At 57.6% G+C, this 26,160-nt stretch overlaps 12 protein-coding genes across 12 annotated transcripts; 9 read left to right on the forward strand and 3 right to left on the reverse strand.

Moving 5' to 3' along the window:
- The first annotated feature begins 81 nt into the window (after positions 1-81).
- On the forward strand, positions 82-1,313 carry BDY17DRAFT_293762 (autophagy-related protein 27). The gene has a single exon (XM_033733034.1). The coding sequence runs from the start codon at positions 245-247 to the stop codon at positions 1,223-1,225; it is 981 nt and encodes a 326-aa protein (XP_033592082.1). The 5' UTR covers positions 82-244; the 3' UTR covers positions 1,226-1,313.
- A 360-nt stretch (positions 1,314-1,673) lies between these two features.
- BDY17DRAFT_247666 (Emopamil-binding protein) lies at positions 1,674-2,408 on the forward strand (the record flags this gene model as incomplete). The annotated part of the gene is made up of 2 exons (XM_033730839.1): positions 1,674-2,274; positions 2,326-2,408. The coding sequence occupies 2 exons, from the start codon at positions 1,674-1,676 to the stop codon at positions 2,406-2,408; spliced, it is 684 nt and encodes a 227-aa protein (XP_033592083.1).
- A 235-nt stretch (positions 2,409-2,643) lies between these two features.
- Positions 2,644-4,247, reverse strand: BDY17DRAFT_247778 (putative MFS multidrug transporter; the record flags this gene model as incomplete). Its single annotated transcript, XM_033730852.1, has 2 exons — positions 2,644-3,292; positions 3,355-4,247. 2 exons carry the CDS (start codon positions 4,245-4,247, stop codon positions 2,644-2,646), a joined length of 1,542 nt encoding a protein of 513 aa, XP_033592084.1.
- Positions 4,248-5,290: 1,043 nt separating this feature from the next.
- Positions 5,291-6,537, reverse strand: BDY17DRAFT_322352 (zinc-finger of mitochondrial splicing suppressor 51-domain-containing protein; the record flags this gene model as incomplete). Its single annotated transcript, XM_033736792.1, has 2 exons — positions 5,291-6,003; positions 6,051-6,537. 2 exons carry the CDS (start codon positions 6,535-6,537, stop codon positions 5,291-5,293), a joined length of 1,200 nt encoding a protein of 399 aa, XP_033592085.1.
- A 510-nt stretch (positions 6,538-7,047) lies between these two features.
- BDY17DRAFT_293766 (CPSF A subunit region-domain-containing protein) lies at positions 7,048-11,191 on the forward strand. The gene is made up of 2 exons (XM_033733035.1): positions 7,048-10,068; positions 10,124-11,191. The coding sequence occupies exons 1-2, from the start codon at positions 7,153-7,155 to the stop codon at positions 10,949-10,951; spliced, it is 3,744 nt and encodes a 1,247-aa protein (XP_033592086.1). The 5' UTR covers positions 7,048-7,152; the 3' UTR covers positions 10,952-11,191.
- A 700-nt stretch (positions 11,192-11,891) lies between these two features.
- BDY17DRAFT_322354 (sugar transporter family protein) lies at positions 11,892-13,742 on the forward strand (the record flags this gene model as incomplete). The annotated part of the gene is made up of 3 exons (XM_033736793.1): positions 11,892-12,292; positions 12,348-13,108; positions 13,165-13,742. The coding sequence occupies 3 exons, from the start codon at positions 11,892-11,894 to the stop codon at positions 13,740-13,742; spliced, it is 1,740 nt and encodes a 579-aa protein (XP_033592087.1).
- A 579-nt stretch (positions 13,743-14,321) lies between these two features.
- BDY17DRAFT_105547 (uncharacterized protein) lies at positions 14,322-14,955 on the forward strand. The gene has a single exon (XM_033729154.1). The coding sequence runs from the start codon at positions 14,449-14,451 to the stop codon at positions 14,806-14,808; it is 360 nt and encodes a 119-aa protein (XP_033592088.1). The 5' UTR covers positions 14,322-14,448; the 3' UTR covers positions 14,809-14,955.
- A 1,193-nt stretch (positions 14,956-16,148) lies between these two features.
- On the reverse strand, positions 16,149-18,070 carry BDY17DRAFT_332864 (glycosyl hydrolase family 76-domain-containing protein; the record flags this gene model as incomplete). The annotated part of the gene is given in 4 exon segments (XM_033737899.1): positions 16,149-17,098; positions 17,118-17,131; positions 17,155-17,754; positions 17,827-18,070. The coding sequence occupies 4 exon segments, from the start codon at positions 18,068-18,070 to the stop codon at positions 16,562-16,564; spliced, it is 1,395 nt and encodes a 464-aa protein (XP_033592089.1). The 3' UTR covers positions 16,149-16,561.
- Positions 18,071-19,567: 1,497 nt separating this feature from the next.
- On the forward strand, positions 19,568-20,711 carry BDY17DRAFT_344354 (uncharacterized protein). The gene is made up of 2 exons (XM_033738056.1): positions 19,568-19,765; positions 19,820-20,711. Exons 1-2 carry the CDS (start codon positions 19,716-19,718, stop codon positions 20,430-20,432), a joined length of 663 nt encoding a protein of 220 aa, XP_033592090.1. The 5' UTR covers positions 19,568-19,715; the 3' UTR covers positions 20,433-20,711.
- A 691-nt stretch (positions 20,712-21,402) lies between these two features.
- BDY17DRAFT_105576 (uncharacterized protein) lies at positions 21,403-22,159 on the forward strand. Its single transcript, XM_033729156.1, has one exon. The coding sequence runs from the start codon at positions 21,603-21,605 to the stop codon at positions 22,125-22,127; it is 525 nt and encodes a 174-aa protein (XP_033592091.1). The 5' UTR covers positions 21,403-21,602; the 3' UTR covers positions 22,128-22,159.
- BDY17DRAFT_105597 (uncharacterized protein) lies at positions 21,989-23,126 on the forward strand. The gene is made up of 3 exons (XM_033729157.1): positions 21,989-22,371; positions 22,428-22,548; positions 22,624-23,126. Exons 1-3 carry the CDS (start codon positions 22,155-22,157, stop codon positions 22,931-22,933), a joined length of 648 nt encoding a protein of 215 aa, XP_033592092.1. The 5' UTR covers positions 21,989-22,154; the 3' UTR covers positions 22,934-23,126.
- A 580-nt stretch (positions 23,127-23,706) lies between these two features.
- Positions 23,707-26,151, forward strand: BDY17DRAFT_293781 (uncharacterized protein). The gene is made up of 2 exons (XM_033733036.1): positions 23,707-25,113; positions 25,279-26,151. The coding sequence occupies exons 1-2, from the start codon at positions 23,793-23,795 to the stop codon at positions 26,070-26,072; spliced, it is 2,115 nt and encodes a 704-aa protein (XP_033592093.1). The 5' UTR covers positions 23,707-23,792; the 3' UTR covers positions 26,073-26,151.
- Positions 26,152-26,160: the final 9 nt, after the last annotated feature.

The raw sequence follows: 26,160 nt of genomic DNA on the forward strand, positions 1-26,160 counted from the left end.
CTAACCTGATTGAGACAGCGGAGCGGTTCAGGTCGAGCTTATTAACATCCGTCGCCGTCTCATCATGAAATAATCCATCAACCATCCAGCATCTTCGCCTACCTATCACGGAACACACGGCTTCGAGACCCTTCCACTCCCTCCTTCGATCGCTCCTGTGTCGTATCTGCGCACCGTCGCCTTCCACACTGCCGAATCCCACTGGTGTCAATCATCTCCCTCTGGGCCAGTTAGGCACCCAACGATGAGATCCTCGTTCATCCCCCTCCTCCTCCCCGTCGCCATCTCCGCCCTCACATTCGACTGCGAACAGATACGCGACGATGGGCAATCGTTCAACCTCAAATCACTCGGCGGGCCCAAAACGGTGCACGACCAAGAATGGCTTCCCTCACCCCCCACGATCAAGAATACCACCTTCACCATCGACATCTGCAAACCGCTGAAGGACGATGCGAAGAAGGGCGAGAAGTGTCCGTCGGGGTCCCGAGTGTGCGCGAAAAAGTGGAATTACAGGGGCAGCGATGCGCCTTACTTGGACACCGTTGTTCCCATTGCGGGAGAGTACACGACTTCGCACGGGGCGAATCGAGGGTTGGATCCAAAGTTCACGCGGCTGAAGGGCAGTGCGGGCAACTCAGATGAGAGGGAAGGCATTCTTGTTGAGCTGCACGGCGGGAAGTATCCTGATGACAGCACGGGGGTCACGCAAAAAGCCATCATCGAGTTCCTGTGCGACAAGGATGTCACTGGCAACGAAGGCTTCGAGGATGAGAAGAGCGTCGTGGATGCCACCCAATACCAAGGCATGCAAAAGCGAGCCGACGACGATGATGATGGAAAGCCAGAGCTCCCGGACCTGGACAAAGGCAAGAGCCTCGAATTCCGGAGCTACAAGTTGGAAGACGAGACGCAAGTGCTGCGACTACGCTGGCGGTCGAAATATGCGTGCGAGGGCATGGCAAACAGCGGTGGAGGCAGCAGCGACAAGACCAAGGGCTGGGGCTTCTTCACCTGGTTCATCATCATCGTCTTCCTCCTGGCCGCGGCGTACATCATCTTCGGCTCGTGGCTGAACTACAACCGGTACGGTGCGCGGGGCTGGGACCTTATACCCCACGGAGATACCCTCCGGGACATCCCTTACATTGTCAAGGACTGGACTGCGGGTATCGCGGATAAATTGAAAGGGCAGAACTCGAGAGGGGGATATAGTGCTGTATAGATTTCGTCGTGTTGGAACGCGATTCGTCCGTGAGACACTCGGGCCCTCGTCATTCCGACGTGTATGCTCTCCTTTGACAGGCCTGCTCCTTGCATCTGCATCCCCACGTTCTGCCCTCATTCGTCGCCCTGCGGCGATCTCGCGCGTCAACTGCCGAGTGATGCGTTCATTCCACAAGCGTAATGCCTGCCTGCGCCACACGCAACGCCACAAAGCTAATGTACGTGCCGGGAATTCCTGATTTGGTTGCACGACCACACGCAAAACATTCACCCGGTCATCGTCTCCAAAAAGTTCAAGTTCTTCGGTGCTGCCTCCGCTGCTGTCCACTTCACTTCACTCTTTACTTCAACCCGGTCCTGCCTCCGCGCCTTCCGCTTCCACTCCTTGGCTGTCATATCGAGAGAAAGCAGCAGCAACCATGACGGACAACATTACCAAAATCGCCATGGACGCCCTGCACCACCCCTACTTCCCCGTCAACGCGGAAATCATCGGCTACGCGGCCAACGAATGGAGCGTGCCCGCGCTGCTCGGCGTCTTCTTCTCCGCCTGCGCCGTCCTCTTCGTCACCACCTACTTTGTCGCCAAATCCATCACGCCCGACATGCGCCGCGCCGAGCTGCTGACCATCATGTGGTTCGTGCTGTCGGGCGCCATCCACATGTTCTTCGAGGGCTACTACGCCGCCAACTACGCCACCCTCGGCTCCAAGCAGACCCTCATCGGCCAGATGTGGAAGGAGTACGCCTTCTCCGATTCCCGCTACCTGACGAGCAACTCCTTCGTCCTCTGCATGGAGACCGTCACCGCCGTCTTTTGGGGCCCCGGGTGCATGATTACCGCGGCGCTGATCATGCTGCGCCATCCCATGCGTTACCCCGTGCAGTGCGTTGTTTCCGTCGGCCAGTTCTACGGCGATTGCCTGTACTACGCCACCAGCTTCTTCGACCATCATATCATGGGCGTGACGTACTACCGCCCCGAGCCCTTTTATTTCTGGTTTTATTTCATCATTATGAACTTTTTCTGGATCGTCATTCCTGGCTGTAAGTTTCGCGATATGTACTTTTGGGGGCCAGCCGCTAATTGGGATTCAGACCTCGTCTACAGGAGCGCCGTCGAGACGGCAAAGGCCGTGGCAATCGCACAGAGAGTGCAATCGACGAAGAAAGTCCATTGAGTATAGCGGCGAAGCCCGCGGAGGCAACTTTGGGAGGGAAAGTGCACCAGCAGCAGAGATTTGTCGCATTTAGCGAAGGCGTTGTAGTAGACATTATCCCGATCTCTTCCATCTAGTCTAATAATCATATCATCAAGCCTGTAACGTGGCTGCCATTCTCCCTGCACCCATTCTAGATATTTTCGCTAGGTCATTGGTAGTATACATTCATATAAAGAAGTCAATCCGTCATCGACTACTCCTTCTCTGCTTCCGTTACCGCCTCTTTCTTGACCTTCAAACTCCTGTTATCCAAGATCAATGTAGCGATGGCAATCACCGCACCCACACCAGCAAGAGCAATAGAAAAGGTGAACGCATCCTTCAGGCCGGCCAGATACGCTTTTCGCACACCAAGGAGATGGTTGGGGAACGTGGTCTTCAACTGGGTAGCGCCGGTAGCGACAATCTTCGCCGCGCTGACACCGTCGACATGTTGAGCAGCTTGCACAAGCTTGTTGGCGAACAGAGCCTCTGCCATGGAGATGAAGATCGCGCCGCCAATGACCTGGAAGAAGAGCACAATGGCCGACACGCTCGAGATGTCCAACGGGTCGGATGTGCCCTGCGCCACGATGATGGGCACCTGAATGCTGATCCCGTACCCGATGCCGGCGAGCACCTGGTACCCGATCCACTGACCGCTCGGGCTGCCGATGCCGAGGGTGTAGATGAGGCCGTTGCCGACGACGCTGAGGATGGAGGCGAAGATGATGACGCCTGCGTAGTGGCCGGTTGTCATGATGAAGATGCCCGAGGCGATGCTTAGAAGGGAGATGCTGAGGATTAGTGGGACGTTGCGCACGCCGGACTCGGAGGCTGAGACGCCTTCAATGCTTTGGAAGCTGTTGGGTGGGGAGGTTAGCGGATGATTTCGTATGCAAACAATGACTGGGGTGGCACTTACTAGATGGGGAGGTAGTAGAGGAGGACGAAGAAACCACCGCAATTGAAGAGGACATAAGCCGACATCAGTCGCAAGGTCTTTTGCTTGAGCAGGCGAGGCACCAAGAGAGCGCGCTCGTCCATCCACCATTCGTTGGCAATGAAGAGGATGACGATGAGCCCGAAGCCAACGAGGGTGCCAATGACATCCGCGCTGCCCCATGACTTCGTCGCTCCTCCCCACTGCAGTGCGAGGATCAAGCACACGGCAGCGGCCATGATCAGAAAGGATCCGACCAGATCGAGTTGCAATATCTTCTCTTTCATTGTGGACTGCTGGACGGTCGCGGCCTTTGGGGCGTGGAAGGAGAAGTAGATCATGGCGACGACCAAGCCGCCGATAGGAAGGTTGATGTAGAAGCACCAGCGCCAGGACACATCCGATGTGAAGACACCTCCGAGGAGCGGGCCGACGGCAGAGGCGATGGCATAAGAAGCGCCGAGGAGGCCGGTGTATGCCGGGACGCGGGCTGGTGGGACGGAGAAGGCGAGGATGGTGTAGACACCGGACGCAACGCCTGCTCCACCCGCTCCAGCAATCGCGCGGCCTACGATGAGGGTCGTGCTGTCGGGCGCGACGGCGCAAATGAGACTGCCCAGCTCGAAGATGGCGATGGCGAGCAGGAACGACCATTTCAGCGGAAAGTACTTGTACGCCTTGCCCCACGTGCTCTGAAAGGCGGCGAGGGTGAGGAAGAAGGCCGAGCCGTACCAGCCGATGTCGGTGATGGAATGGAACTGCGAGGTGATGCGAGGCAGGGCGGTGGCGATGATGGTCATGTCCAGAGCGACGAGGAAGATGGAAAGGGTGACGGCGAGGAGGATGGGGATGAGTTTTGCCGGGCCGGGATACATGGCGCTTTCGACGCGTTCCAGAGCAACGCCGTCCGCTCCATGCTCCTGCTTCTCGAGATAGTCGGGGTCGCTGTGCGTGGAATTGGCGGTCGAGTGCTCCCGCGGAGTAGCAACGGCAGTACTGCCTTTTTCAAACTCCTTCTCCTCCTCCTCGTGTATGGTGGAATCTTTTTTGAGGCCGAACATCTTGCTGCTGAATTCAAGGGAAAGAAAAGGAATAGCAGTGAAGATAGAGCGAGGTGATCGAGGCAAACAGCGGACAACAAGGAAATACGAGAGTGCTTATATAGATCTTATCAAGCTCGCAGAAGGAGACATTGTCGAAACGGGAACGGAGAGTAGATCGTCCAAACCCTCCACCCCGGTTATGAATCAGAGCTGGGAAAGAGATGAGCATCCCGAAGAAGTCACCGGTGCACCACTCCCTTGCCAATCCCTGTGGAGACGAGGGCTGCCATGCAAAGCATAGACGTGGTGCATTCGGAGACATTGTTGGCCCGCAGTCGCCAAAGTTCTGCCAGGCGTCAGCTGAACAATCATGCTCGGTAACATTCGTGCTGCAAAAGGACCCGCACGGATCCTTCCGATTCGTCCACGGCGCGTCGTAGCGCCGCGGTGTGCCTAGTGGATTTATAATCTCAGCGTCGCTGCCTTTCATCAAGGCTAGCACCTCATTTGCATAAACTCTCCGCAGCACAAGGCTGATTGTGCGTACACACTCGCCAGGCTGCTCTGGTAGCACCGCACACATTGCGGGCATCTACGAGAAGTTCTGTGTATATCGCGAGCGTAATTCGGCAGCACTCTTTATCGTGCCGTAAGCTGGCCAGACAAACTAATGCGTGTCAGGACGGGTGAGTCAAAGGAAGGCTGGAGGAGCGGCGGCGGAGTTAAAGAGGAACGTTCTCCGCCGCCGCCTTCCTAAATCCTATCCCCAGCATTCCTGCAGCGACTGCCTGAGACATGCAAGAAGATGGTTCATTGGCAATCTGCTCAGCATCCAGACTGGGCGGGTTGGGTTGACTCGGTTATATCGTCTATGGTCAGCGCGTCTGCTGCTCCGCCTTTCCACCCCCTCTGTACTCGTCCGCTTCGTATCGCTTCCCCCGGAAACCCCAGATGCCCCAGTTCCCACAGCTCACATCTCCCGGATCGGCATCGTTGAGGTCCCAGCGCAGGCTCCGAAATCGATTCTCCCCCGCTTTCATCACAATGTCCATCTCCCCTCTCGCCTCCTTCTCCACCCATGCCATGTCCCTGCGCATGTCGTAGTCCGTGTAGCCGGTGCAGATGATAGGCACCTTCGTCTCGAGGAGTTGGGGGAGTGTCTCAGACCACTCGAATGAGCTGGCTGGATGTCCCAGTCCGGGATGGAAGAGAACGAAGCAGTCGAAGTAGGGGTCGTATGGGGCAAACATTTGCGCCTCGTGAAGAGTGTGGAAATAGTCGACATATGTGGAGATCTTCATCACTCCGCCCAACCCCGTCTCAACGATTGCTCCGAATGGGTTCTGGGGTGTGCGGGGTGGAAGGGGGAACTCTGCCTCCCGATTCGCCATGCTTTCCGGTCCGATAAAGATGAGATGAAAGGTCACGCGGGGGAACAGGTGAGCAAGCTGGATCCACACCTCTCGGGGGAGACTGGACTCCGCTCGTGCACCGAGAATGAACAGCCGCACGGGCGGAGGGTTGGGCCGCAGTCCGGCGATTGTGATGCCAGAGCCCGAACGAGGCGGGTGCAACGTGTACCTCAGCGCTACACAAGTCAGCAACATGCGGGGAAGGAGCGGATAGACCACTTACCACTCAAGCTCCTCAGTCCCTCCGCCGTCACACGATCCCGTAGACTGTATGGGCTAAGCTCGTGCAAGACACTAGCGATGCTGAGCGGATATGTCAATAACCGCGTTGCCTGTCTCATACTCCGATCGTCGTTGATTGCAGCGAAGTCTCTCGAGTATAGCAGAGTGTCCCAGTTCATCATGTTTACTTGCGCCTCCTCCGCTACCTGCGGACCAGGGTATTCGAACTCAGGGAACAAACGTCCTGAAAGCAAATCGTGATCGTCTTCGTTGATTTGCCGAAGCGTGTCGCAGATCTCGAGGTGGCTTTCGTAGTCGCTCACGTAGTGTTCCTCGCTGCATGACACGGGGATTCCACAGTCCGGGCATTCGAAGCGGACGTGCGCAGGGGGGAGAGCACCGGTCTTGCGGTGCTCTGTATCGTGTGGAGAGGTGGCGAGACGAGTGGCTTGGTGCGTTGGATGAGGGCAGTAAGCATTCTGGCGCATGAAGGCGGCGCGTCTGCGGATTGCGGGCGAGGGCGAGTGGGTGAAGGAGTTGAAGAGCGCATTGGAAGGAATGATTGGCGGCGGTGGTTGTGACGGAGGGGGTTGTCGTGCTTGTTGGTGGGGCCTTGGGGGAGCCTCGGTCGATGACTGTCGTTGCGTATCAAGATCGGGATGCCGCTGGCGGGCTGAAAGGTGTATTTGCTGCCTCCATATCTGCGGCCTCGGTGCACACGATGGAGCGCCAATGCTCACGAGCGTCGGCCGGCGCAACGCTGGTTTGGCGAGCCCGAGGCATCGGCTGCATACTTTGATGCTCGCCATGCCTGAAGTCGTCAAGAATGAAGCGCTGATGATTTTCCCTGAGCGTCGTGCATGCAGGGCGTCGACGAGTTCATCATGGATTTATCCCGATTGGGAAGCGTCCCGCAAATAAACTTCTTGGCATTAAGCTCGCGCTTACTTAAGCCAAACTTTTTGAGCCTCGAATTGAAGCATCCGCCTCCACCGAAACAAAACTCATCGCATGCTCGCTCTACACATCCTCTCGCCCTCGCGCTCGCCTTCGCGCTTACCCTATTCCTCCTCTCCTACACTCTCTTGTCATCCACCGCGAGCATGGCCAACACGCAAACGACGCAGGCCTTCTACAGCCTCACCCTCCAAGCACCCTCCGCAACCCAATCCGCCGTCACTTGCGCCGTGATCCCCGGCCTCAAGGCATCAGAACAACAGATATTCGAAGCATGCGGGCAGTACATCCGTCTGCGCCGCATCTACGAGAATGAGGATCGCAGCGAAGTCAGAGTAAGTACCATTGTCGAGCAAGATTGCTTTGGCATTGTGAGGGGCGTGGCGGCATTCAGGATTCCGGGCACGGCGACGGATCAGTTGATTTTGAGTTCGGATTCGGGGCGTTTGACGATGTTGAACTACGACCACACGAAGAATGTTTTCACGAGGGTGCATAGCGAGACGTTTGGCAAGTCGGGTGTCAGGCGCACAGTGCCGGGGCAGTACCTGGCGTCGGATCCGCGAGGGCGATGTTGCATGCTTGCGTCGACGGAGAAGAACAAGATTGTGTACATTGTCAATCGGAACTCGGAAGGCGGCATCCTGATTTCCAGCCCACACGAAGCGAACCAGTGGGCGAGTCTGTGTTTCGCCGTGTGCGCTCTCGATACCGGCTGGGAGCACCCCATCTTTGCGGCACTCGAGGTCGACTACGGCGAGATTGAGAGTGATGCAGGAGGCGTTGCTGGGATGTACGAGAGAAGGGAGAAACAGCTGGTGTACTACACCGTCGATCTGGGTCTGAACCACGTGGTCAAGAGCTGGAGTGATACGGTTGATTACACGGCGAATATGATCTTCGGTGTACCCGGCGGCCAGGATGGACCGTCAGGAGTGCTGGTATGTTGCGAAGACCGCATCTTCTACCGCCACGACAAGAACCCGGCGCTCTGTATACCCATTCCCCGACGAAAGGGACCGACTGAGGATCCGCAACGCAAGCGAATCATCGTGTCGGGGTGCTTACATCTCTCGCGTGCTCGCCACGAGTTTTTCTTCCTCCTCCAGACGGAGGATGGGGATGTCTTCAAGCTTACCATGATGATGGCGAAAGATGCACAGGATCGTCCAACGTCAACCCCGGAAACGCTGCATCTGAGATACTACGAGACGTTCCCAGTGGCGAAGCAGATGCTGCTCATCCGGAAAGGTTACATCTACATTGCGGCCGAGAACGGGAACAACAAGCTGTATTACGTGAGTGATCTAGCAGACGACCCTGACGTGGAGCCTTGGAACGACTTCACATCCGAAGAGTACAGCGCAGACCTGGAGGAAACATCCTACGAACCCCTCTACTTCCAACCTCGAGATCTCCAGTTTACATCTCTCGTCTCCGATCTGGCGACGATGAACCCACTGATGCGGACCTTGGTCGATAATCCGCTCAACGAAGATGCCCCGCAGATCTACGCACTACAAGGCACCGGCAACGCCAGCACATTCAAAACCCTCCGTCACGGTCTGGAAGTGCAAGAGATCGTCTCTTCACCGCTGGGAAACATGGACTATAATGGTCTATGGTCGCTCAAACATCGCGCTTCCGACCCGCACCACTCCTACCTCATCCTGAGCACCGCTTACGGTGACAAAACAATCACTCTGAGCATTGGCGATGAAGTTGAAACGATGGAGGATTCTCCCTTCCTTGCGTCCCGAGCGACGATCGAGGCCGCTTTGATGGGCGACGCCACTTTGGTGCAAGTGCATGCGCGCGGCGTGAGGAGCATCTTCGAATCAGGGGTCGTGGACGAGTGGCCGACACCCGCGCACAGGACCATTGTCGCCGCCAGCAGCAATGAGAGACAGCTTCTGGTCGGGCTGAGCTCGAGCGAGCTGTGTTACTTCTTCCTCGGTGACGATGGCGTGCTGCACCAGCTCGACGAGATGCCCGAAATGAGTGGCAAAGTCACTGCTCTTAGCGTTGGAAAGACTCCCCGCGGAAAACAGCAAGCCAAATATGCCGTCGTGGGATGTGACGATTGCACGATCCGTGTCATGAAGATCGACTTGGAGCATCCGCTTGAGCCATGCAGCGTTCAGGCTCTGAGTGCCGTGCCTACCTCGATCGAGGTGGTCGAACAGATTGATCCAGAGAGCGGAACTCCGCTTACATACGCACATATTGGCCTTCAATCTGGGCTGTACTTGCGAGCGGTCATCGATGAGCAGAATGGTGAACTGGGTGAAGTGCGCACCAAGTTCCTCGGTCCTCGGGCGACTAGAATCTTTCCAATCGAGCTCTTCACCGATGACGACGAAGCCGATGCGAGAGGGGGCAACTTTGGCATAGTCGCATGTTCCTCTCGGCCGTGGATGGGATACAACCATCCGCAAACGAATCTGTATACCCTGACTCCACTCGTGACGAAGCGAATCGAAGCCGCGGCCTCTTTCGTTACTGGCGAAATCCGGGGCATCTGCGGTATTCAGGGATCGGAGCTCTTGATTTGCAGCGTGCCGGCGCTGGACAAGGGCGAGATGAGCCAGACGGAGGTCAAGTTGAATTACACGCCAAGAGCGATGGCGCGAAACCCCTGGTTCCCAATCTGGTATGTTGCTCAGAGCGACGGGAATACGATTTCCGCGGCCACGAAGCAGGGTCTTCTTGCGAACGGGACGGTCAACGGGGACAAGATGGAAGAGAATGGCGAGAATGGACACAACACTAGCGAACTGGAGCGCCACCTGGGCTTGTCAAAGGGCACGGGACACTGGGCCAGTGCTATCAGTGCGGTCGATCCATTTGACAGCCAGAGCATCACGTCCAACATCGAATTGACGGAGAATGAAGCGGCTCTTTGTATTGCGGCTGTGCCGTTCTTCTCGAGGGAGTGGGAGGTCTTTGTCGCCGTGGGCACCGGTCAGCATATGCAGCCGGGCAGCGGCCTCGAGAGCAAAGGCTTCCTTCACATTTATCGCCTTTTGGAGGATGGGAAGAAGTTGGAGTTTTACCACAAGGTATGCCGTCTTAGCACTCTTACGAGGATCATCGAGAATGCTGACGTGATTCTAGACCGACTTCGACGTGCCCATCTACGCAATCCACCCCTTCCAAGGGCGCTTGGCCATCGGTCTCGGCAATGAGCTTTTCATCTACGACATTGGCATGAAAGCGCTTCTACGGAAGAGCAGAGGCGTGGTGGTGCCCAACCAGATCGTCAGCATTCAGTCGCAAGGAAATCGAATCATCGTCGGCGACGTCAGCGAGGGAGTGACGTACGTGGTGTTCAAACCCAAGCACAACCGCATGGTTCCTTTCGTGGACGACAGCATCCGCCGCTGGACGACGGCGACGACAATGGTGGATTACGAGACAGTGGCGGGTGGCGACAAGTTCGGCAATCTCTGGCTGGTACGATGCCCCGAGCAAGCCAGCCAGGAAGCGGACGAGGAAGGAATCAACGGGTACATTGCCAACGAGCGGGCGTACCTCAATGGCACGCCGTACCGTCTGGAGCTACGCGCCCACTTCTACGTGCAAGACATCCCGACGAGCATGCAGCGCACCGCGCTCGTGGCAGGCGGGCAAGAAGTGCTGTTCTGGTCTGGCTTGCAAGGGACCATAGGCATACTGGTACCCTTTGTCAGTCGCGAGGACGTGGAGTTCTTCACGCAGCTCGAAGGGTTGATCCGCAACGAGGAGCCGCCGTTGGCGGGGCGTGATCATCTCATGTACCGCGCGTACTACGTGCCAGTCAAGGGCGTGGTGGACGGGGATTTGTGTGAGCGGTTTATGCGTCTGAGCGTAAATTCGAAGAACAAGATTGCGGGGGAGGTGGAGAGGGAGGTGAGGGAGATTGAGAGGAAGGTGCAGGACATGCGGACGAGGGTGGCATTCTGAGGGGGCTGAAGCTGGTCGACACGACTTGCATACGATACGAATGATGCATGATTGGCGTTTGGGCGACAGCACGAAGGCGGGGTTGAGCGAGGAAGGTGGCTTTGTTTATGATACCCAACGGCTGCGCGTTGACATCTGCAATCGATTGTGTACGTGGTATACTTGCTGATAGGAGCCAAATGCTGCATCGATCGCCAGTACATCGATACGGAAGGATCGCTGATTTGCGATGTCTCACCTCTGCCAAGCTGCCAGACGGAGAATATTGATTGCCCGGAGCGTCTTCCTTCTTGGGCGAACAAGTTGCATGATCATCGCTTGGATGAGCATGGGCAGTCTGCACGCGAAGGATGCCTTTGCTCGTATACCCCATCAAGCAGCATACATCTCATGCAGCATGCTCGCTTGCACGGGATAGCGCACGGCGATGCGGACTGCAGATCTCGATGAGCAGCTCCCGGTCGCAGAGGCAGCGCGCAGATCTGCAGCCCGCGCGCCCATCGGAAAACGCCACGGCTTGCACGGCTAGGCTTCCGCGGGGATGGCGCTTTAGGCAAATGCAAGGTACGGCCAATCACCGTCCGCCATCCCCAAAGTCAATCGTCCTTTGGCTCCCGACGATGAGGTCAGTGTGCAGACACCAGCCCCCGGGAAGCCTGCAGTGAGCATCAACACTCGCTGGCGCGGCTCCGCTCCCGATGCAGCGTTGGCGAACGCCTAGGGACAGCCATCTCATCATCGTCGGGTGGGGAACGATGGCGCACAGGGACCACCGCTGGGCGGGTGTAGTTCACCCAGCTATTCCCCGATCGACAACCTCAGGGTGCCTTCTTTTCCTTCTTCCCGTTCTCCTCTCCTCTAATCCCCGCCTCTCTTTCCACTGCCGTCTGGTATCATATTGCCTTGTGTCTATCAGGAGTGGGCGGAGATCTGAGCAACCATGACAATGCACGCCCACTACATGGGCCTCGGCGGCCCAGCGCTGCGCGTCGCCATCGGCCTAACCGCCGGCCTGTGCTTCCTTTCCTTCGGATACGGCCAGGGCGACATTGGCGGCTTGATTGTGCTGAGAGACTTCCGCACCAGGTTCCTCGGGTGGGGCAACGAACAGATTGTCATGGACCACCGCATTGGAGTCTTGGACGGCAGCACCATTGCCAGCTGGAATTTGGGCTGTTTGGCTGGAGCCGTGTTCACCATTTTCCTTGGCGACCGATTGGGTCGTAGGGGAAGCATCATTACCGGCCTTGTCATTGAGATCATTGGCAAGCTCATCCAGGGAACGACGTTCTCGCTGGGACAGTATATTGCTGGACGTGTGATTGCTGGCGTGGGCAATGGGTAAGTTATCATTTGCATGTTGGAAGTACAAAGGTGCCTCACTAATGCCGGGCAGCTTCCTCGCCTCGACAATCCCCGCGTGGCAGGCGGAGTGTCTCAAGACTCATCGCCGTGGCACTCTGCTGTTGGTCTCCTTTGGCTCTTGCATCACCCTCGGTGTTGCCATTGCCTATTGGGTGGTCTACGCATTTGCCTTCACCCAGCCCAGCTCGATTGCCTGGAGATTCCCCATCCTCTTCTCACTCTTCTTCGTCTTGCCTGCCCTCCTCATCGTCATCTGGATGCCCGAGAGCCCGCGATGGCTCTTGTTGCAGGCCCGCGAGAAGGAGGCGATCCGGGTCTTGTCTGCGTTGAACGAGTTGCCGGAAGACCACGAGGACATCCGCCGAGAGATTCTGCAGATCAAGTACGCCGTGAAGCACATGGCCAGCACATCGGCCACCGGCGCCTTCTCCAACGGCGAATATCGCTACCTGCATCGCGTCCTGCTCGCCGTGCTCTTGCAAATTATGCAGCAGTTCACGGGAGTCAATCTGTTCATCCAGTACTTGGGTATCATGTTCTGGCAGCAGTTACACTATCGACCCTTCATCTCCATGGCCCTGGCCGGCGCCTGCTCCACTGTCTTCTTCATCGCTTCCCTGCTGGCTGTCATCTTGATCGACCGCTACTGGGGCCGACGGACGTTGACCATCTTTGGCGCCTCTGGCATGCTTGGCTGCATGATCATCTTGACCATTACGGCTTACATCGGAGATCAGGGCAATGATCGTGGATTCCTGGCCATGACTGCCTTCCTTTTCCTCTATGTCTGCTGTACGTCATCTTCCCCTACCTTTGTCGTAATGCACGGCTAACACGTGTGTCAACAGTCTTCTCCGTTGGTTGGCAAGGCATGAGCTGGATGTGGTCCGTCGAATTGATCCCATTGAGCATCCGCGGACCAGCGAATGCTCTGTCGACTGCCGCCAACTGGCTGGCAAACTTCGTCGTCGTCATCAGCGGCCCCGAGCTCCTCCTCTACTCCAAATGGAGAACATACATCATGTACGCCGTGTTCAACGCCGCCATCATCCCGACCATCTATTTCTTCTACCCCGAAACCGGCGGACGATCGCTGGAAGAAGTCGATCTGGTGTTCAAGCAGGCCAACGACCGAGGCCAGCCTTGGTTCACAGTGGTCAAGGCGGCGCGGGAAGAGCCCAAGTGGTTCGATCGAAACGGCGATCCCACCGACTCGTTCGGCGGCTCGTCCGAGAAGGGCGACTTGGATTTCGACAAGGTGCAGAGCTCGTCCAACGAGATCAGCCCCGACTCCAACTACCGTGCTACTCGCCAGTCGACGTCTCGAGAAGCACGTGACGTGGATGGCGAGCACTCCGCTCCCGCCCCATCAGTCAGGCGAACGCATTCGAGCGAGAGAAGCGCTCGGTCCCGATCGCGTGGATGATTGACGGTGGAAGTTATTGGCTACGATTGGATGGGATATTGTCGACGAATTCGGTGTTGGACGGGCAAGGGACTTTCTCTGACGATGAGTTGGACATGTATGACAATACTCTTTGTTCAAAAGGGGGATGTTGGTGCAAGGGAGTGCATTGGCGAACGCCCCCCCCCCCTCTGGTGGCGTTTCCATTGTGCTACAGCCGCGCGGATCCAAAAGTTTGACCTCACTTTCCTGATTCAGCATCGCTGATGAAATTGACATAGTACCTTGCGGGACGCTTGGAAATTGGCAGGACTTCACCTTGTCCCTCTCTCCTCCTGTACTTGTGTTACCCGTTCGGTCTCGGCGTTTGTCTTGGGAGAACCCATTGTGCTCGGGCATGGGGCCTCGACGGATTGCTCGAGCAAGGCCGCTCGCTTCATTTCCACCGCTCCACTCGTCCTCACGGTTCGACATCTCCCGTTCTGGACATCGTAGCACCCTGCACAGATGCGCACTTCATCCCCAGTCACAAGTATCTATTGGCAGACAAAAGCAAAGGTGAAGTGCATCCGATCGCGGAACACAGACGCCTGTCAGATGCAAGGTAATCCCCTTTGGCAGCCGACAGCCTTGTCTCCTCTCCTTTTCATCTCTTTCGACAAAGTCTGTCACACACCCTCCCTGTCTTGCGTGCAGCAAAGGGATCAAACGGCAAAGGTCTGAAGCCATGCACGCAGAAGCATTTAAATGGCAGAGCTGCCCGTCCCATCAGTCAAACTCCATCGCATCAAGTCTGTCTTTTCCAATCATCCCCAGGGTATTTTCAACAATGCGTTCCACACTCGTTCCCGCTCTTTTGGCTTGGGCCTCCGGCGTTGCCGCTCATGCGGTGCGGCATGCTCCTCCTCCTCCCCCTCCTCCTCCTCCTGCCTATGGCGCGTATGGCCAGCCTTCTAGCTATGCTCAGCCCTCTAGCTATGCTCAACCTTCCGCTTATGGTCAGCCGTCTGGATATGCTCCGCCCTCTGGCTATGCTCCGCCCTCCACGGTGACGGTGACGGTGACCATGGCTGCGAATGGTGAGTGAACGCTTGTTCGAGAATCGAGCTCGAGGCTAACGACACCAACAGCAACAAATGCAACCATCTGTTCCTGCCCGCTAAAGACCATCTTCACCACCACGCTGAACAGATATCTCAACTGCACCACCACGCCTTATCCTCCTCCACCCGGCACCGGTACCGGCTCCGTCACTGGGACATCTCCCGTCGGCCCCATCACTGGCCTGACTACAACCCCCGCGTATCCCACCAACAGCTCTGTACCGCCCGGTACTGGGTCCTACCCATGGCATCCGTACAACACCACCTCGCCATCCGGAATGGGCTCTTCTCCGCCGACTACGACGCCCCTGTATCCCTGGAACGCCACCACGCCGTTTGGAACAGGCACCGCGCCCCCAGGCACAGGCAGTCTGCCAACATCTTACCCGCCTTACGGCAACAGCAGCGCGCCCGTAGGAACTGGCACAGCGCCCACAGGCAACTTCACGCAGCCCACCGTCCCACGAAGCGGAAGCCCTCCACCCACCACCTCTGGCTCCCCAACTACCACACCCTTCTCGCAATCCAGCGCCGCACGCAGCGGCAGCGCACCACCCGGCTACTCCTGGTCCTGGCCCGCAGGCTACGGCTACGGCTCCTCCAGCAGCGCCGCCGCCACCTCGGGTTCAAGCTCAAGCAGCAGCAGCGCCCAACCAACCTGCACCCCCAGCACCCTCCCCTCCCGCTTCTACATCAAAGACATAAGCGGCAACGCCTTCCTCGCAATCAACTACACGACAAAACAACTGTCCGACGCCCCCTCCCTCTCCGCCGCAACAGTCTTCTACCTCCAAAACGCCACCACGCGGGGCGCCCTCAATGGCACCACCACCACCGCACCTCAACTCGCCTTCACAGGCACACACCACGCCTCCGATCGCGCAGAGGTGTACGCCGCCTTCATCAGCGCCGAAGGCGGGGCCGTCAAATTCTTCCCACCTGCTGCCGCACGAGCGCAGAAGCTGGATCTGGTGGCTGCGACGTTTGATTCGGCGACGTGCGAGTTGGTTTTGGCTTCGGCGGAGACGTTGGGGTTGGGGGTGCCGGGGATGTGTAGGGGGGCTTTGTCGTTGAGTTCGGGCGAGCCGAATAATGGGTGTGTGGGTACTACGTTGACGATTGAGCCGGCGTTGCTGTAGGCGGTTGCTTCCATGAGAGGGAGGGTATCTTGACGGATGGCGTTTGCGGATGGACATGGTCTAATGCGAATAGTGAGGTAGTTATGACTGTCTTCTTGGGCGGGATAAACAGGAATTATTCATACAATGTTTTAAGCGGCCATTGCTTTGCAGATTCGCCAAAGGTGGCATTCATTTGCTCTCTTCCCCGTTACAGACCTAGTCGTGTATTCCAACGCCTTTGCACCCGCGCAAGTCAAATCAATGCACGCGGAGCGCTCCAGCTCTTTCACCCCGGACGTTTCTCCTGCCCGGGAGACTCGTCCCTCCCACCCCAGCATCAATTCGCGGACTGTTCTCAGTGTCCGCGCGCCTTATGCAAGAGAGACCGTTAATGCAAGATCTGTACAGCATAGGCTGTGGTGATGCGATTCGGAGAGATGCGGCGTCTGCGCCGTGCGTGAAGCAGCCTGAAGCCAAATCTTGTTGACCCAATCCTGCCTATGCAAATCGTGTCTGCACCACGTCGCTTCCATATCCTCGTCACGGGTGGGTGACGCTTCGCCTCGAGAAGCGTGTCGCTGCGTGAATCAAAAACAAACACTCGCATGGTCGTGCTTTACGGCGTCTCCACTGCAATAAGCCAGTACGTCCCGGCCAGTGTAAACGCCAGGACCAAAAAGGTGACGATACCAGCGCCGGCTCTATCGGCGGTGGTGATGGGCGCCAAGGTGTGAGTGGTGCTCGACGTCCCACCGGCACCCGGATCGGACTTGCTCTTGCCGCCACTCGAGAGAGTCAACGGGGCGGCCAGGGCCTCGACATTGAAGAGGGCCGCGTTGATGACGGCCATGGCACTCATTTGCTGCCCCACGCCTTCCGTGCCATCCCAGACATCGGTGGTCCAGTGATAACCGCAGTACTGTCCGTTGGTCCAACCGTCGCATTGTCCGGCTGCACCGGCTGCGGATGCGGTAATGTAGGGCCAGATCTGGGCGTGCAGCGAGGGCACCAGCTGCGCCGCGACAACAAGCCATCGCACGGTGAAGGACTTGAACGTCAAACCGTTGGTGTTGCAATTGTTGTACGGTTCACAGCCCGCTTCCACGAGGATGTTGTGTTCGGAGAAGGTATGGAACAGGCCGTTGACAATGCCCTGCAGGGGAGCCATGTACTTTTCGTTTTGCGTCTAAATGTCCAAAAGATTAGCACCCGCAACGGCGAAGGGGTGAAATGGCAAGCGACTTACGTGGTTGTAGAGATAGGCAAGTCCGGCAATCAGAATGCCATAGTTGTAGGAATACTGAGCCGGGTTGGGATTGGTGCAGTTCACCGTGTCCTCGGCGCCATCGTTGATTTGGATGAGGTCGGGATTGGAGGCATCGTAGAGGGGAGAGGCAGCAATCCAGTCCCACATCTTGTCGGCGTACTGGACATAGGTCTCGTTGCCGGTGTAGCGCGCCAACCGAGCGGCGACTTGAAAATAGCCACCGTTGGCGGCGATGTTCTTGTAGGTATAGCCGGGGTTCAAGGGATTGAACTGCCATCGCAGTCCTCCACCGCAAGTACTCGGATCCCAGCGCGGGGTTTGGACGTTGAAGACCGCCTGGCCCATTGCGATGTACGAGGGGTAGCCGGCGGGCGGGTCTGGGAAATTGCATTCGGCGGCGGCGAGGGCGGAGAAGGCCCAGAAAGCTTGGTCGTCGTTTCCCTCGTCGCTCGTCTGATTCGAGGGCTGGAATTCGCCGTTCGTGCCGGCCTGCCATGATATTGCTTGGATGACTGCGGCGTTGTTCGAGGCATCGCCGGTGTCTGTGCAGCCGACGTAAGAGTTAGCGAGAGGTCAAGTGTCGGCGCGACGCGGACGAGGAGGGGGAGACTGACAATACCAATAGTCGACAAGGTGCATGAACATGGCGCCCGCTTCCCACCAGTAGTATGGCGGCGGTAGATTGCCGGGATTGTTGCCGGTCTGGTTACCGTAGTACCACGAGGACAGCATGTCATATGCGATGGTAGAGGTGGCCGACTTGATGGAGGAGGCGGAGGTGAAGTCGACATCGATGCCCTCCACCAGGCCGCCGGCGGCTAGGCAGAGGAGGGCGAGGGAGCGCAAGGGGTTGTACATGGCCGTTGGAGATGAGCGGAGGCGGTATAACGACAGACTGACGGACCATGAACGAGGGTGATGCAGCGCGGAGGAAGAGAGAGTGCTGCGTGGTGAGGGAGAGCGTGAGGGCGAAGGTGTCAGGGAGAAGGGCGAAGCCGAAAGGGGAACGCGTAAGAACGGGAATTAAGGTTGGCAGTCTTTTAATTCGTCAAACACAGCCCCAACGGCACCCCTTTATAAATAGGCAGGAACGAGTTGACGGAGTAGGGCGGATGCAGACTGGATTTGCGGGTGAAGGAGTACAATGTTGCGTCCAGCCAAGCTGTCACGGCTGTTCGTGGCGAAGGTGGTGCGCGTACAGGCAGCGAGCGGGTGTTGTGAATCACCCCGGGAACGCCTTGCGTCGGCATCGCATGCATCGCATCGCATCGCATCGGGTACCTGGACGGGCCGCGTCAGGTAACGCCCTCGCTTACTCATCTCGGGATACACGGCAGCGTGCATCCGCGAGGTGGATTTGGATTGCCTTTCACCTGCCTTTTCTACGTTGAGATCTCCGCATCAATATCGACAGCATCACGTGCCCCTGGCTCAGGTGGCGGACTACACTTCTCCATACGGACGAGTCGCCGAATCAACACGACCGCGGTCATTCAACCCGTCAACATCGTCTGCTAACCGCTGTGCATGGAGAGAGGCTCAAAGCCTTGAGAGCCGGATTCCTTCCTGCCATCGTACGCATTGTAATCCGTCGCATCTGCGAATCTCTCAAGCCCGCTCGGCCGAAACTACCGCTTCTTCGCTTCTTTCCCTCATTCTCATCCCGAAATGGACTTATTACTGGACAGAGAGTTCCCCAACAGATCGGACACAAGGCCGGCGATGCCGGGATGTGATGTCGACTGAAGATCCTTGCCCAAATGCTTGAGCGAGCTTGGCCTCACAATGGCCCGCTGCCGAGGATTGGAGGCGAACCGAGGGCGCCAAGGATAGACACTTGGTGATGTTTCAATAATGCATGTGCTGGGCGGCACGTAGCAAGGAGGCAACGCCTGGCCACCCATTCTCATGCCATGCAGCAGTCCCAGCGCCAGCCTCATGCCCAGATGCGGCTCCATCGGTGAGCTCTGACGCCTCGTCTCCCTCCCCCCGCCCTGCCCAGGCGGAAAGCCGAGCAGGCATACGCAGCTCAACGAACCCATGTGGGAAACGGTGGAGTCATGGAGTGCATCAGAGGAGGGGTTTTGCCTCATCCTCTCCACTTCTCCAGCTTCTTCTGGAGACCTCGCGACCAATCGCGGCCCCTGCTGCCATGGACTTCACCACGCTAGGCCCGATGCGGCCACCTCCATCAAACTGCAAGCCCGCCACTGGAATCCAGCTACGTCGATGAGCCAGTATACATGCACTACCTGCACCCTGGGGGCCAAGCACGGCGTATCAATTCGCCGGACTGGGCGAAGACGTGCATGGTGGACCTGGTGATGGCTGCTAGTATGTTTCAGATGCGTTGGGTATAACTGGATTTTTTCCCTCCTCCAACCATCTTCTTTTGCCTCTCACGTCTCTCGCTTTTTCTCTACGCTCAACATCCATCTGCTATCTATCATCTCTGTCGTTATTCATTCATCATCTTTGTGCAATCCCAAGCTCATCAATCAACATGAAGAACGTCTTTGCTTCTTTGGCCGTCTTCGGCTTGGCCGTCGTGAGGTGAGTCGATTGCGATGAATTGTCCACGACGTCACCATCCTAACCCTTCGATAGCCCCGTTGTTGCGCAGTCGTCCGCGTGCACTGAGTACAAGGATGGCCAGCCCCAATGCTCCGCCGTGACCGCCGCCCCGACTCCGACTCCGTCCGCAGCCTGCACCGAGTACAAGGACGGCCAGCCCCAATGCTCCGCCGTGACTGCGGCCCCCCCGGCCCCGGCCTGCACCGAGTACAAGGACGGCCAGCCGCAATGCTCCGCCGTGACTGCTGCCCCAGTCTGCTCCGAGTACAGCGACGGCCAGCCGCAATGCGCCACTGCCACTCCCGCACCCGTCGTGACCTCCGCTCCCGGCCCGGTCTGCTCGGAGTACTCTGACGGCCAGCCGCAATGCTCCACCGCCTCGCCTCCCGTCTCTCCCCCGGCCCCCGTCTGCTCTGAGTACTCCGACGGCCAGCCGCAGTGCGCCACCGCCACCCCATCCGCGCCCGTCTGCACCGAGTACGTCGACGGCCAGCCTCAATGCCCCACCGCCCCGGCCACCGGCACCCTCGCCGTTGCCTCTTCGACCTACACTGGCGCGCCCATCGCCACCGGTGCTGCCGCCGGCATGGCCCCTGCTGCCCCGGCTGCTCTTGCCGCCGCTCTCGGCCTCCTCGCCCTCTTGTAAATGTCGGATGGGACTCGCTTCTTGGACCGGCGGTCTTCCACTCGTGGTGCATCGTCGAGTCGTAATCTGGACAAGTAATCTCAAAGGAAGGAAAAGAAAGGGAAGCAGAGAAGAATGGAATGGGCGCGTGTTGCCGCCGTGCGAGAGGGGTTGGTCATGCTTTCACGCTGCGATGATTTTGAGCTGGGTATGAAACAAAAATAATGTGTACGACGACGCGCTCGAAAATCAGCATACTTAGCTAAATATGATCGAAACATATTGCTGTCTTTTCCTGAGAAGTGTGTGCTACTTTTCATTTCCTCGTCCCGACCTGTAATGCTCAATGCCAAATGAGGGTGGGCGATGGTGGACGGAAAGCCTTGGTGACACGGTGCGAGGCTGCAATGCCGTGACGAGGGCGCCTTGTCGTTGCACGGCGTTGACAGCTCGGCTGACATTGGCCCACACGACCATTGGAAGCTTCCGAGCTCAGAAAGTCCAGGGTTCGGCGGGGTGAAGTGACAAACACAACCGTTCCGATCTTTGGGCAGGGCCGCCGGGGTTTGCTTAACTGAACGGGACGAAGCTTGTTGCCATCCACACCTCTTTCTATATGAAATCGCTTGGACCCTCGTATCCTCTGGGATGCTTGGCATCAGGTGAGCGGGCGCCGGCGATGCGTACGAAGCTGCGTTGCTGGCTGGTCTCGCCCATGCCGCCGGTTGCATGGTGGCGTGGGGTCTAGAAGAACGCCGCGGAGGCCCAGCAAAGCTCGCGTGCGATGACATGAGACGAGTCCGTTGCCTGCCATGTGAAGTGCTCTTGACTACCTCGACCACAGATCCAAACACAAACAGGACCGGAGGGCGTCTTTAATAACACCATCGTGTCTCCCCCCCCCTCAGCTCGTGTTCGCCGTTGATCCAGCCGAATAAGGAAAGCACACGAAATTAAGCTTCGTCTGGCCAGATTTGACAGGCAGAATCCAATCTCCAACCCCAAAACGCCACTCGGCCAGAGTCACCCTGCCGGCGTGCACACGATCTCCCGGCGCATCCGACGAGGCGCTTTCTTGGCAGCCAGTCCGATCGGACACCAGCAACGCGTCTCGAGAGAGCTACCAGGAATGCAAAAAAAGCTACGCGAGTAGACAAGACGCTGCTGACGAGGTCGACGAAGAGCGGGGGAATGCGCACTCCCCTCAAGTGTAGTTACCCCAAGCGGAAAGACGTCCATCGCGGCCTCCACTCTCGACGTGCGTGCTTGGAGATCCGAGTGGGCGAGGGACGGGAGGGTGTCGCGCGGACCGCCCCTCAAGCGAGGCGATCATCTGCTCGCAGCCACTCACGGAGCTCCTTTCGCGATATGCAGGGCCGGCGCCGACGCAGCTGCTTGCTGCTTTCAGCATGCCTGCGGTATGGCCGCCGCGAGGCCCTTTGCCGTCCCCCCATAGCACGACACCGTGCAGACGCCCGCTTCAGCCAGCCTTCGATCGGCCCTCCGGACAGCCGATTAAGCTCCTGCAGAGCTGCTGTGCGTTGCCTACGCGGGTCAAACATAATAAGAGCCACAGACCGGGGTGGGTTGATTATTGAAAAGGTGGTGCTCACGCCTTCGTTTCTTTCTACACCTCACCATTTTCCCCTTTCCTTTCCTTGCAGCAGTTCGCTTCTGTCCCTTGGCCCTCACCGTTTCCGTTGTGCTCGGATTTGAGCGCCGGCTAATTCTGAGTCAACCATCATGGAGTACGTACGAAGATTGCTCCAGGCCCTCAGGGTCACTCCCTCGAACGAGGCACGTGGGCGCAGTGCCTCCCTCTATCCCCCCACGGACGATGAAGCAGGCAGACCTTCGTTTCAATCCCGGCGGCAAAAGGCCATGGCTCCCGAGTTAGAAAAAATGTCCAGCGCCCTGAACACGAGCGACCGTTTGCTTGAGTTCCGAATGCTATTGGGAAGTAGGTGCATCTGAGGCAAATCAACGCGACCGGACACTGACCGAGTGGACTTTTAGTCATCAGTCACGGCTCGTTCGAGGCGCCCGAGGGCTTTGGTACGAAATTGCGTCCTGCGGTGACGAAAGACGGCCGCCCGGCACCGAACGAAGGCATATACCCGTCCATTAGCGCCAAAGAGTGTGTACCAACCCCGGCCAGAGCCTGAGTGTTCGTTATTCGTGCCAACACATCCTGACTGATTCGCGCGTGCAGATGGAAGGCGAAGAGGGCGTACAAGCGATATCAAGTCGCCATCAACTCCGCCCTCGGCGTGCAGCTGGTTCTCTCCGCCGCCATCACCGCTCTCGGTGCCTCACACTCCAGTCACGCAACAATTACGGGATTCGGTGCCATCAACACAGTATGTGCCGGCTTTCTCACGTACTTGAAAGGCTCTGGGGTGCCGCATCGGTTCAAGTACTACGCGAGCGAGTGGAAGGCATTGCGAGAGTATATCGATCAACGAGAGGTATGTCTTCCAAAACCCACGCACGTCAAGCAGTCGCTACAAACGCCCTATTGACTGACGATATTTTGCGTAACAGCGAGACATTGGTGTCTCCACGATAAGAGTCGACATCCACAAAGAGGTCAACATCATCCGTGAAATGTACGCCAAGGTCACCGCAGACGTTGAACAAAACACGCCGGATCGATACGTCAGCGCCACCCCACTCAAGCACCCACCGCTCGGCCTAGCAGCGGACTCGGCGATCCCAAAAGAGGGAGACTATCCACGGAAGGAAATTGATGACCTGAGTGAAGGCAGCGCTCGTGTGGTGAGCAGTATCGGCAACGAAGCGCGTCGAACAATCGTGGTCAGCGAGAAAGAGGCAGCACAGCTCTTTTCCGATCGTGCGAAGCAAATGGGCGATTTGGAGAAAGAGGTGGAGACTTCGGTCGGCGGGCATGCTCGCGACTTTGAGCAGCAGGTGCAGACTTCGGTGGGCGGGCATGCTCGCAACGTGGAGCAGCAGGTGCAGACTTCGGTCGGCGGCCATGCTCGCGACTTGGAGCATGGGGTGGAAGCTCCGATCATTCAGGCTCGCGACTCAGTCAACCATGCCTTCGATTTGGTGGCTCACGCTCGGAATGAGCTCGGGCATGCCCTGGCGAATGACAATACGAAATGATATGACATATATTTGGGGGTTGGTGGGAATTGGAGTTTATCTGCTTTACGCATGCTCGGCCGTCTTACCGCACGCCTCGGTGCGTAACTTCCTGATTTGGACTAGTTGGCTGCCGGGATCTCACCAATGCCGACCTTACTTTCCAACGAATGCTGTTGAGCCCACATTCGTGCAGTCATATTCTTTGGCTGCATCATCATGTTTCCCTCCTTCTACCTCCTGCCTTGTAGATAGCAGGCACGTCACAAGATGGCCTCGCTGAAAGCGCCGCCCGCGCTGCGGAGATGGATCCAGCAAGCCGGACGACAGCATCCCCAAGTGGCGAAACGTCACGCTGCCACCGCTGCCACACCACTTGAGCACCACACGCCCGATCCATATGTAACACCAACCGAAGTGCCAGCGCCCGCGCCCGGTCTGCACCGAGCGGAGCGCCGACAAGCCGTGCAAAACGCCAAACCCTTCTCCGAATTCCTCACCGACACCTTACACCGCCAGCATGATTACCTTCGCATCTCCCTCACCGAGCGCTGCAACCTGCGCTGTTTGTACTGCATGCCAGAGGAGGGCATTCAGCTCTCCCCGAACAAGGATCTCCTTACCAGTGCTGAGATTTACTACCTGAGCGCGCTGTTTGTCAATCAGGGAGTGAACAAGATTCGGCTTACGGGGGGCGAGCCGACGGTGCGGAAGGATATCATCCCGCTCATGCAGCGCATTGGGAGTTTGCGGAGTAATGGGTTGAAGGAGTTGGCGTTGACTACGAACGGCATATCCTTGCACAGGAAATTGGATGCGATGGTGGAGGCTGGTCTGACTGGCGTCAACATTAGTCTGGATACGCTGGACCCCTTTCAATTCCAGCTCCTGACCCGACGACAAGGCTTCGACGCGGTGATGAAGAGTATCAACCGGGTGCAAGAGATGAACAAAGTGGGCGCAGGCATCAAATTGAAGATCAACGCCGTGGTCATGCGCGGCCTGAACGATCACCAGATCCTGCCGTTTGTGGAGAAGACGCGCGAGGAAGACGTCGAGGTGCGCTTCATCGAGTACATGCCGTTTGGCGGCAACAAATGGAGCGAGAAGAAGATGCTGCCGTACGCGGAGATGCTCGACATGATTCGCGAGAAATACCCGGACGTCGCTCGTTTGCAAGACGCTCGCAACGACACGTCCAAGACGTGGCAGGTTCCCGGGTTCACGGGCCGCATTGGCTTCATCACCAGCATGACGCACAACTTCTGCGGGACGTGCAATCGCCTTCGCATCACCTCTGACGGCAACCTCAAGGTGTGTCTGCACGGCGACGCCGAGGTCTCGCTGCGCGACCTCCTGCGGGAGGAGCACGGTGGCGAGCCGATGGACGAGGAGGCTTTCGACGCCGTTCGACAGATCGAGCTGGACCGGCGGAAGGCGGTGTCGTGGGCTTTTGACGCCGAGGAGGGCTGGGTGAGCCAAGAGCGACGCTTGCTGGATGTGATTGGCGCTGCCGTCAAGCGGAAGAAGGCGAAGCATGCTGGCATGGGCGCGCTGGAGAATATGAAGAATCGCCCGATGATCTTGATTGGTGGGTAGGTTTGCTCTTTGTTTCTTTGCAGGCGTGCGGGTGGGAAAAACTGTGGATGACATAGATTCCTCATGAATGAAAGATGTGAGGCAGCTTCACTCACACTTTTTTTTTGTCTGCGATCGCTCAAGATGTACAGAGGGGTATTTTGCTGACGTTTACTAGATAGGGAAGTGGTTCCTCGCAACACAACATGGAGAAGTCACAAACAGCCTCTTCCTGGCGCGCTGACCCGAACCTGGTCTCCACGCGTGCCAGTGCATCTCCTCAGCTCTCGCTCCCCTACCGTGTCACAGATGCGATGGAGTTCCTCAAATTCAGCCCCTACTCGAGAGAGTTTAACCGGCAGCAGAGAGGCTACCACCAGGCCGACGTCAGCATTAACCCATGTCAAGTCATCAGGCGAGGCGCACATGGTCGACGTAGGCGCCAAACCCTCCACTCGACGCGTTGCAATCGCATGCGCGACAGTCTTATTCACCAACGGAGAACCCTTCCGCCTCATCTCCGAGAACAGCAATAAGAAAGGGGATGTGCTCGGCGTGGCGCGAATAGCAGGCATCATGGCCGCCAAGCGCACCTCGGACTTGATCCCGCTCTGTCATCCCATCAACATTTCTAAAGCGGAGGTGGATGTGCAGCTCGCGGCGCCTGGTGATGCTGGTATCGGAGTCTCTGGCGCGGCGAACGCGTACGGCGCTGCTGTTGTACAGGCTCGCGTTGAGTGTGTGGGCCCGACTGGGATTGAAATGGAAGCCATGACGGCGGCGATGGGAGCTGCGTTGACGGTGTATGATATGTGCAAGGCGGTTGATCGGGGGATTATTATTGCTAAGGCTACGTTGTTGTACAAGAGCGGTGGCAAGAGTGGGCTGTATGTCGATGAAGAATGGGCTGGTCGGGTTGGGAGAGAGTTCTTTGTCGAGCACGACCTGGAGATGCCGGAGAGTCTGGCGTGAAAGTGCATCGGAGATAATTACCACGCATGAGCTCGCCAATAAGTACGTCGATTGTACATTGACCATGCCACGCCGTCAGTCGGTAGAC

Source organism: Neohortaea acidophila, assembly GCF_010093505.1.
Source record: "Neohortaea acidophila strain CBS 113389 unplaced genomic scaffold BDY17scaffold_3, whole genome shotgun sequence".
In the NCBI taxonomy this organism is placed as follows: Eukaryota; Fungi; Ascomycota; class Dothideomycetes; order Mycosphaerellales; family Teratosphaeriaceae; genus Neohortaea; species Neohortaea acidophila.

Excerpts from the sequence above, each read along its gene's own strand:
- BDY17DRAFT_344354 (XM_033738056.1), top strand. The coding sequence starts at position 19,716 with ATGAAGAACGTCTTTGCTTCTTTGGCCGTCTTCGGCTTGGCCGTCGTG. Across the intron at positions 19,766-19,819 it reads TTCGGCTTGGCCGTCGTGAG|CCCCGTTGTTGCGCAGTCGT; the intron begins GTGAGTCGATTG and ends ACCCTTCGATAG.
- BDY17DRAFT_293766 (XM_033733035.1), top strand. The coding sequence starts at position 7,153 with ATGGCCAACACGCAAACGACGCAGGCCTTCTACAGCCTCACCCTCCAA. Across the intron at positions 10,069-10,123 it reads AGTTGGAGTTTTACCACAAG|ACCGACTTCGACGTGCCCAT; the intron begins GTATGCCGTCTT and ends ACGTGATTCTAG.
- BDY17DRAFT_293781 (XM_033733036.1), top strand. The coding sequence starts at position 23,793 with ATGGCCTCGCTGAAAGCGCCGCCCGCGCTGCGGAGATGGATCCAGCAA. Across the intron at positions 25,114-25,278 it reads TCGCCCGATGATCTTGATTG|ATAGGGAAGTGGTTCCTCGC; the intron begins GTGGGTAGGTTT and ends GACGTTTACTAG.
- BDY17DRAFT_293762 (XM_033733034.1), top strand. The coding sequence starts at position 245 with ATGAGATCCTCGTTCATCCCCCTCCTCCTCCCCGTCGCCATCTCCGCC.
- BDY17DRAFT_105547 (XM_033729154.1), top strand. The coding sequence starts at position 14,449 with ATGCACGCAGAAGCATTTAAATGGCAGAGCTGCCCGTCCCATCAGTCA.
- BDY17DRAFT_105576 (XM_033729156.1), top strand. The coding sequence starts at position 21,603 with ATGCGCACTCCCCTCAAGTGTAGTTACCCCAAGCGGAAAGACGTCCAT.
- BDY17DRAFT_105597 (XM_033729157.1), top strand. The coding sequence starts at position 22,155 with ATGGAGTACGTACGAAGATTGCTCCAGGCCCTCAGGGTCACTCCCTCG. Across the intron at positions 22,372-22,427 it reads GTTCCGAATGCTATTGGGAA|TCATCAGTCACGGCTCGTTC; the intron begins GTAGGTGCATCT and ends GTGGACTTTTAG. Across the intron at positions 22,549-22,623 it reads CCGTCCATTAGCGCCAAAGA|ATGGAAGGCGAAGAGGGCGT; the intron begins GTGTGTACCAAC and ends TCGCGCGTGCAG.